At 35.9% G+C, this 9,436-nt stretch overlaps 1 protein-coding gene across 1 annotated transcript; it reads right to left on the bottom strand.

Annotated features, from left to right (window-relative positions):
* Positions 1-38: 38 nt before the first annotated feature.
* On the bottom strand, positions 39-8,702 carry LOC108471776 (disease resistance protein Roq1-like). Its single transcript, XM_017773345.1, has 4 exons — positions 8,218-8,702; positions 7,095-8,126; positions 704-887; positions 39-386 (listed from the first exon to the last, which is right to left on the bottom strand). The coding sequence occupies exons 1-4, from the start codon at positions 8,700-8,702 to the stop codon at positions 39-41; spliced, it is 2,049 nt and encodes a 682-aa protein (XP_017628834.1).
* Positions 8,703-9,436: the final 734 nt, after the last annotated feature.

Genomic DNA, 9,436 nt, shown 5'->3' with positions numbered 1-9,436 from the left:
GCGATTGGGCAAGATCTAAGATCTAACAGATGAAGCAATTACAGCTTAGAAATATGGCTCGACACATTTTTGACCATCGAGTCTTCCAAAAACAAAAATTCAAGTCCATGGAGATGCTCAATTGAATCGGGTACTTCTTCTATTGCAGTTTCTGTTAAATGTAAAGCAGAAATGCTATTTGGGAGCTCGGGAAACTCCTTGAGACTACAGCAATTGTCAAGATTAAGATAATCTAGAGATGCCAAATGATTCAAGCAAGGAAGTTCGACCAAACTTTCACATCCTATACATTCAATGTCTACAAGGTTGATGGCTCCTAATAGTTTATGGATCTTCCTTAAATTCTTGCAACCATTAAGGACAAAGCAGCTCAAATTAACAAGATCCTGTTCAGTAAAAAATATAAAATAGCTATATTAGTTCTAAGCACCATCCACATACAATGGGCTAAATAAAAAATGAAAAGAAAAATAAATATAATAACATTAATAAAATAAAAGTTTATATTTGATGTATTGTCTCTATTATTCCACCTACCATTAATAGATCAACTTGTTTCTTTTAGAAATAATATATATATTTTTATGTTTATTCGTAAATTGTTTTAATAAGATGTCATATCATATAATTTACTTACACATCAATTAGAATCATTTTTATCATTTAAAAAATTATTGAATGAGCAAAGTATGAAAGAATATACCTGATGATCATCGTCATCCCAAAGTTGTTCCATGTTGCTATTTGATAACTCCAGCGTAACAAGATTGTTTGGATTAAAACTTGATAAATTTTTGAAGGGATAATGACTCCACCAAAGAACCTTTAATTCATTAGGAAGAGATACATTATCATGCTCCTTTGCAAGTAGCTTCTTCTCGGAGTTTCTTAAATAGAAATGGAGATATTTAAGATTAATCATGTTCTCAAAAGTAGAAGGATGTAATCTTAGCTCAACTTTGATTTGAGACATGTCTAACACTATTCCTTCAATTGATTGAGTCCCCTAATAAGAAAAGAAATATATTATCAAGCATCTATATATATAAATTTATGGTTGTTCTATTAAATCACTCATAAAAAAAAGTAATTATGTTAAGAAAGGCTTAGACCAATTTTGCATACCTTTTTACTTACATGAGCATTCAGCTGTATAAAGTGTTTAATTTTATTTTTTTTAAAGCAATGCATTAGATATTTAATTAACCCAACAGAATGATAGATCCTTGAGTGATCCTATGTTATACCTTAACTCATTAGAAAATATCTTTTTACCCCATGTTCAAAATTTTCATAAGTATATAGAAGAAAAATATCTAAAGTTATGTATCTAGAAAATAGTAGGATATAATCGTATCTTATCAATTTAAGACATGTCTAAATTTATTCTTTAAATTGGTTCAGTCCCATAATATAACAAGATATATCAAGTCATAAAGATATTAAAAAATGTGTTTTTTCAAAACGAGGAGACATCTTATTAAAAACTCTTTGAAGTAAGGATTTGTATTTGATAAACCGACATAGTACAAATCATATACTATCAACGAAGAAAATGATGACACGTAATTAAAAATAAACTTGGATCTTTTAAAATCTGATTATCTTATCATATGATTCATTGATTGTATATTGTGCATCAAATTAAACTCTAAAATAAGTACAATTAATTTATTTGGTTAATAGGTGATAGTGCATATTTAATTTAATCATGAAAACAAGGAATATACAAACAATTAGATATTACCTTACTATATCTGAGCACCTTATCCACATCCTCAGGATCCCATTGTTGTTCCAATAGGGTCGGAAGCGTGTAAATTATTGTACTAAAAAATCACACAAAGTTCTATTCCCAGGGAAGAGAGGTGGATCACATGGATCTCTTAAATACCAAGTCTTTCCTTAGTCGAATATCCTTCTATAGTAATTTAATAGCACAATTAAATACTACTATTATACCCTCAAATATTGAAAGAAAATAGGACAAAAAGAACACAAGAGTTTTAACGAGGTTCGTAAATTATACCTACGTCCTCGGGCACTAACACCAGATGATAACTTTACTATCTTCAAAATATTACAAACAAATAGAATTCCTTAAGAATTCTCAAATGGGAGAAGAAAGAAAACTAAGAGAGAAAGATTGGTTAGGATGGTTGAAATGAGAAATGGTTAGGCCTATTTATAGTTAAGGTTCAGGGACTAACTTGCAAATGGCCTAAAAAATTAGGGACCAAAATTGCAATTATCCCATTCAACTTTAAACAACTTGCCTACCATTTTTTTCTTTCGGTGCCACTTGCACCTCCTATTTTTGACTTTTCAACACCCCTTTTAATTTGACTTTTCAACAATCTCCACCTTGAAGATTTGATTAGGATAATCACATCTTCACACACTTCCTTCAACTCCCCAAATTTGATAAAGTTATCTTTTGTAGTGCCTCCAAATGCGCTCTCGAGCGCCATACACCTGAAGGTGCTCAAATTCTCAGGATGTTAATCAAGTTCAAACAATGATTAAACTTGATTGTTGTTACCACCTTGGTCATCATATCTGCGGGATTATCTGCTGTCGGAATCTTCTGAAGAAGAATTTTTCCTTTTTCAAAGACTTCCAGCACAAAGTGATATCTTACGTCGATATGCTTGGTTCTTGAATGATAGACTTGATTTTTCGCTAAATGAATAGCGCTCGATTGTCACAATATAAACTTATGTGACTTTGAACAACTCCTAAGTCTTTCAACAATCCATTAAGCCAAATAGCCTCCTTAACAACCTTCAGAATCGCCATATATTCGCCTCAGTAGTAGACACACCATCGAGGTCAAGGTAGACTTCAACTCATGGGGCTTTCGCAAGAGTAAACAGATACCCGTAGTTGAACGACGTTTATCTAAATCACCAGAAAGTCGGAATCAACATATCCAACTACAAACCGACCAAGTGCTTCATCCTATTCAAAATTAAACCAACATCTACGGTTTTTCAAGATACCGTAGAATCCATTTCACTGACTTGCCAATGTACTTTTCCAGATCATGCATATACCGCCACAACTCCAACAGCTTGTGAAATGTCGGCCAGACACACCATCGATACATCAAACTCCCAACTGCATTAGCATATGGGACTTTTGCCATATATTCTCTTTCTTCTTGGTCTTGGAGATAATTGAGCACTAAGTTTCAAATGAGAAGCAAGTGGGGTACTTACATGTTTTGTGTTTTCATTTACACCAAAACATTGTAATACCTTTTCAGATATTGCTTCGATTTAAACAAAGCTTGCCTCTCTGTCTATCTCTACTTATCTCCATGCCAAGAATCTTCTTGGCCTCACCTAGATCTTTCATCTCGAACTCTTGATTCAACCGAGCCTTCACTTATCTATCTCTTTTGGCTCTTGAGCGATTAACATATCATCAACATACAAGAGTAGATAAATGAAAGATCCGTCATGCACTTCTGCAAATACACACAATTGTCATATTTGCTTCTTGTGTATACGCCTTCTCATAAAGCTATCAAATCGCTTGTACCATCGCTCGGGATTGCTTCAATCCATATAGCGATTTGTTCAGCTTACAAACCCAATTTCTACCACCAGCATCTGTGTATCCTTCGGGCTGAGTCATATAGATCTCCTCTTCTAACTCACCATGCAAGAAAGCCGTCTTAACATCAAGTTGAGCTAGTTCCAAATTCAACTGTGCTACCAAGGCCAACAAAATTCTAATGGAGGAATGCTTCACAACAGGGGAAAATACATCATTGTAGTCAATTCCCTCCTTCTGAGTGTAGCCTTTAGCTACCAATCTTGCCTTGTAGAGAATATCCTTCTTGCTAGGAGATCCATCTTTCTTTGCGAATACCCACTTGCATCCGATTGCCCTTTTACCTTTCGGTAATTGCGCCAACTCCCAAGTATTGTTCTTCAGGAGAGACTGCATTTTTTCATCCATGACGCTTTTCCATTTATCACTTTCTAAGCTTTGCATTGCTTCTTGATAAGTGATAGGAATATCATCAACAACGGGAAGGGCGTAGGCCACCATATCAGTAAATCGAGCAGGTTTACGAATTTCTCTCCGTGGCCTTGCAACTGCAACTGGTTCTGGTGTACTTAGTGGTTCTTAGGTCAGAACCTCTTCAACCTCTAATTCCTCCATTGTGGCTGGAGAATTAGACTTATTAACTGGGCAAATCCCCATCCGCTCAAACTCCACTGTTTTGGAGTACACTCCACCGTTTGTAGAGTATCGCTTGTCGAATATCTTCATCTCGCTACCTTTTCAATGTGGCGATTCATCAAAGGTAACATCTCTCTACAGATCATTTTCTTTGTGCTTAAGCACCAAAGACGAAATCCTTCACTCCGTAGTGATTCTCATAAAGAGAGCTTTCTTTGCCCTCGAATCTAACTTTGACTCCTTCACATGGTAATATGCGGTGGATCCAAACACATGTAAGGAATCATAATCAGAGTCGGTTTTCCGCACCATACCTCCATAGGAGTTTTTCTTTCTAGTGCAGATGATGGCAAACGATTAACAAGATGGCCAGCAGATGTCACACCTCATTTCAAAATTGCTTGCCCAACCCAAAGATTGGACAACATACATCGAACTTTCTCCAAGAATGTTCGATTCATACGCTCTGCCAATCCATTCTGCTGTGGTGTATCCCTAACTGTGAAGTGTCGAACAATACCATACTCTTGGCACACATCGAAGAACGGATCACTTTTATATTCCCCTCCATTGTCCATCCTAAGCCGCTTGATTTTCTTGCCAGTCTGGTTTTCGATCATAGTTTTTCATTTAAGAAAAACTCTAAGCACTTCATCCTTAGTTCTCATGGTATACACCCAAACTCTTCTGGAAAAGTCATCAACAAAAGTAACAAAGTAGTGTTTTCCTCCCAATAAAGGTGTCTTGGAAGGCCCCCACACATCTGAGTGAACATATTCCAAAATACCTTTTGTATTATGGATAGCAGTACTGAATTTCACTCTCTTTTGCTTTCCCAGAACACGATGCTCGAAAAATTTTAATTTGCAAGCCTTTGCACCTTTCAACAATCCTTGCTTTGCCAGAATTTACAAGGATTTTTCGCTGGCATGTCCCAACTTCATATGCCATAACTGCATTGAGTCCAATTCTTTGTTACCAGAAGCTGTAGCGATTGCTCCAATAACTGTACTACCTTGGTAGTAATACAAGTTATTTTTCCTGATGCCCTTCAATATCACAAGTGCACCAGATGTCACTTTCAAAATCCCATCTCTCATAGTAACAACTGAACCATTGGATTCCAAGGCTCCCAATGAGATGAGATTTTTCTTCAAACTGGGCACGTACCGAACATCATTCAGAACTCTAGTTGATCCATCTTGATTCTTTAATTGGATTGAACCTATCCCAACAGTTTTACAAGCATTATCATTGCCCATATAAACAACTCCTCCATTTAGTTCTACTAAATCAGAGAACCACTCCCGGTTAGGGGACATATGATAGGTACAACCCGAATCCAATATCCACTCATCTGAATGGAACGATGATGATGATGCAACCAGTGATAGTTCAGAGTCACTAGTATCATGCTTTGCAACACAAGCATCTACAGCAGCTTTTCCCTTATTCTTCACTTTGGACAATTTTTCTTCCGGTGGCCTTTCTCATGACAAAAGGCATATTCATCTTTCCGAGTCCGGACTTTGACTTTGATCTCCCTTTGAGTTTTCTTCGAGTGTATGAACGACCTCGGACTACTAAAGCTTCAGTATCTCGATTGAGTTTTTCTGTTTGTCCTTCTTCTCTGCTCATAATCAGATAAGGCCGCATGACTTCGCTCGAGATATATCACTCCTGCCATGAAGTAGAGTAGTTTCTAGGAACTCAAACTCCTCGTGAAGTGACCCCAACAAGCATCAAAGCCAAATCTTCATCTTTGAATGTCTCATCCATATTTAGCAAATCGGTGACTAACGATTAAATTTGGTGATGTGATCATTCATTGTGGTACTTGGGACGTAAGTGAAGCGAAACAATCTTTTCTTCAAGTGGAGCTTATTTTGACTGTTTTTCTTCAAAAATTTTCTTCAAGTGCCACCCACAACTTATTTGCGAAGTCTCCTTTGAAAAGCATACCTCGCTCTCGAGAAAGGCATGATCGAATTGTGCCACATGCCAACCGATTGATCGCCTTCCAATCTTTCTTCAGTACATCATCTGGTTTCTCTTCATCAATGGCAATGTCTAGACCTCGCTGAAAAGGGCATCTAGAACCTCACTTTGCCACATACCAAAATGGCCCGTGCCATCAAAGATCTCCACGGCCAGTCTTGCATTTGCAATTGTCGGTCTTGTCCACATGGACGATGTTGAAGCTCCTACACCACCGTTTTCTCCATAATCTTTCAATATACCTAAGGAAATCTTTTCGATGTGGAAGATCAGTTCAAAGCGCAACCACAGAGCATACTATGATTAACCTTGCTCTTGATACCACTTGTTGTTCCAATAGGGTCAAGCGTGTAAATTATTGTACTAAAAATCACACAAAGTTCTATTCCTGGGAAGAGAGGTGGATCACATGGATCTCTTAAATACCAAGTCTTTCCTTAGTCGAATATCCTTCTATAGTAATTTAATAGCACAATTAAATACTACTATTATACCCTCAAATATTGAAAGAAAAATAGGACAAGAAAGAACACAAGAGTTTTAATGAGGTTCGGTAAATTATACCTACGTCCTCGGGCACTAACACCAGATGATAACTTTACTATCTTCAAAATATTACAAACAAATAGAATTCCTTAAGAATTCTCAAATGGGAGAAGAAAGAAAACTAAGAGAGAAAGATTGGTTGGGATGGTTGAAATGAGAAATGGTTAGGCCTATTTATAGTTAAGGTTCAGGGACTAACTTGCAAATGGCTTAAAAAATTAGGGACCAAAATTGCAATTATCCCATTCAACTTTAAACAACTTGCCTACCATTTTTTTCTTTCGGTGCCACTTGCACCTCCTATTTTTGACTTTTCAACACCCCTTTTAATTTGACTTTTCAACACCCATAACCTACTGCGCATTCCGATGCTTTTAGATTCTTGGCGAACAATGTCCTTGCCCATTTCTTCAAGCATATCATGCATATAAATGCTTTGAGAAGGTTCGATCTCAAGTAGGCACTTGTCGATCAAGTTACTTATTCCATACACTGCACCCTTATAATAGCAACTTAGAAGTTCTTCTACATCTTTCTTGGGTGTCCACTTCATCAAGCATGCTATATCAAGAAATATATTCTTCTCTAGTTCATCCAACCCATCAAAGCTTCTCTTCAAAATCTGTGTAATTTTTGGTTGGGCATATTCCTTTAACCTGTCCACCTCACTTTCCCAATCTTTTTTAGGCTTTGTATACAATTTAGAACCTAAAACTTTAAGAGCAAGTGGACTGCCCTGAGCATACTTTACAAACTTGTTCGATAGATCTCGAAAATCAGCAGAAGGATTCAATAGCTTAAATGCAAATGTAGAAAAAAGCCGAAGAGAATCATTCTCATTTAACTTCTTTACCTCATGCAATTTGTCAACTCCTCCATTCTTAAGTACTTGTCTATCTCTAGATGTTACAATGATTTTACTTCCCTTACCAAAATGTTTAACACCCATACAATCTATTTGATCCGGATCATTAACATCATCTATAACAACAATCGCTCTTTTGTTATTAAGCCTTTGTATTAAAGTTGAACCTATGGAGGGGGTGTCTATACAGATTTTTTGGTTTAATAGTTTGGAAAGAAATTCATTTCGCAAAGATTCGATTCCTTGTTTTTGTAATTTCTCACAAACATTTTGAAGAAAGTAATGATCTTCAAACTTTGGAGAGGCTTCCTTATATACAACATCAGCTAGGGTAGTTTTGCCTATACCACCCATTCCCCATAGTCCTATTATACGACTGTCTTCTTGATCAATCAATCTTAGAATCGTCTTTTTCTGATCATCTATTCCAACCAATTCTTCGGGAACACTTTCAAACTTGCTATTCATCAACTTTTTTATTACGTATTCAACAATATCCTTAATGTACTCAGTTTCAGCTCTAGCAAATAACAAAAATAAAAACATTAAGTATATATGAAATCTAAAACAAAGATAAGTCAAATATAAAAAGATGAAAAATAAGTAGTTACCTATCGAATTTGCATCCTTCTATATGCCACCCTTTTAATTTACCAACTTCAGCCAAGGCAGCTTGCCATTGTTGTACTTGATCTAGATTTTTTAATTCATGGTCATCAAAGGAGGTTTTGAATCTCCCACCAAGAGTTCGTACATCAGAAGGATCAACATGATAAAAAATGGGAAGAACAATATGTCCTTGAGTGTCCTTGCGCCTCATGTTGTCAGAGAGTTCAGCCAAGCATGATTTTGAAGAAGCATAGTTGACGGACAAAACTACGATTGAGAGATTTGAGACTGCAATTGCTTGGGAAAGTGCTAGTGAAAGTTGGTCCCCTTTTTCCAGTGTATCTTCATCGAAGAAGACATTCATTCCCGTGTCTTTCAACGCTTTGAGAAGATGACTGGTGAAGTTAAGGCGTGTGTCTTCACCTCTGAAGCTCAAGAATACTTGATGCTTCATTGGAAGAGAAGATGAAGATGAAGAAGAAGCCATGAAAGAGTATTGATTATGGGATTGAAGCAAAAGAGAGTAAAATAAACCAAGGGAGCTTAGCTTTGCTTTGTTTCACTTCGATTGGCTTCGTTTATTCTTATACATGTGAAGAAGATGTTGAGCGCGTTATCTTCTAAACAATTAATTTAAGGTTGGGTCGCTTTCATTGTTTTCTACAGTGGATTTTTGTTTTTATAATTAACTGGGAAGAGATGTTTGTTTAATCGCCTCCCAATTCTAAAGGCTTTCTTTCATTGTTTTTTACAATGGATTTTTGTTGTTTTCTTTAGAACTTAAAATAATTCAACAAAGTTAACCACTAGAGTTAATCAATATGAAAATAGTCTCTCCTATTTTAAATCAGAATAATTCTATTTTCACCAAAGATATGAAATAGCTTTAGAATTTATGGTCAGCATCTACCTTTTAATAAGCCTATAGAATGCGGAAGATTAACTACTAGACTGGTTTTGATAAAAATACCTTAGTCCTAAAAAAAAAAAAAAACAAAAAAAAAATTCAACAAAGCTAAAGTTATTTTCTTTCGGTATAATTAAAGAATTGGCAATACAATTTTAGGGCAGCATACAAGATGCAATGGATTCTGAATGTCAGAATTGGATAAGGATTCATTGGCGAGCTTACCCCTTCAACCCTAATTAAACATAACTATAAATAAATTCATGCATGTAAAAATAATAATTATCCATTTATCTTCAATGTTTTGAATTTAT

This window comes from Gossypium arboreum, chromosome 10, assembly GCF_025698485.1.
Source record: "Gossypium arboreum isolate Shixiya-1 chromosome 10, ASM2569848v2, whole genome shotgun sequence".
Lineage (NCBI taxonomy): Eukaryota > Viridiplantae > Streptophyta > Magnoliopsida > Malvales > Malvaceae > Gossypium > Gossypium arboreum.
Note: the sequence above shows the minus strand (reverse complement) of the source record. Positions and strands in the feature narration are given on the sequence as shown.

What these genes read in the sequence shown, in the direction of transcription:
- LOC108471776 (XM_017773345.1), bottom strand. Translation starts at nt 8,702, where the DNA reads ATGGCTTCTTCTTCATCTTCATCTTCTCTTCCAATGAAGCATCAAGTA. An exon ending in GAAGGATGCAAATTCGATAG is followed by an intron (nt 8,127 to 8,217) that starts GTAACTACTTAT and finishes GTTATTTGCTAG; the next exon opens with AGCTGAAACTGAGTACATTA. An exon ending in AGCATCGGAATGCGCAGTAG is followed by an intron (nt 888 to 7,094) that starts GTTATGGGTGTT and finishes TTTCTATTTAAG; the next exon opens with AAACTCCGAGAAGAAGCTAC.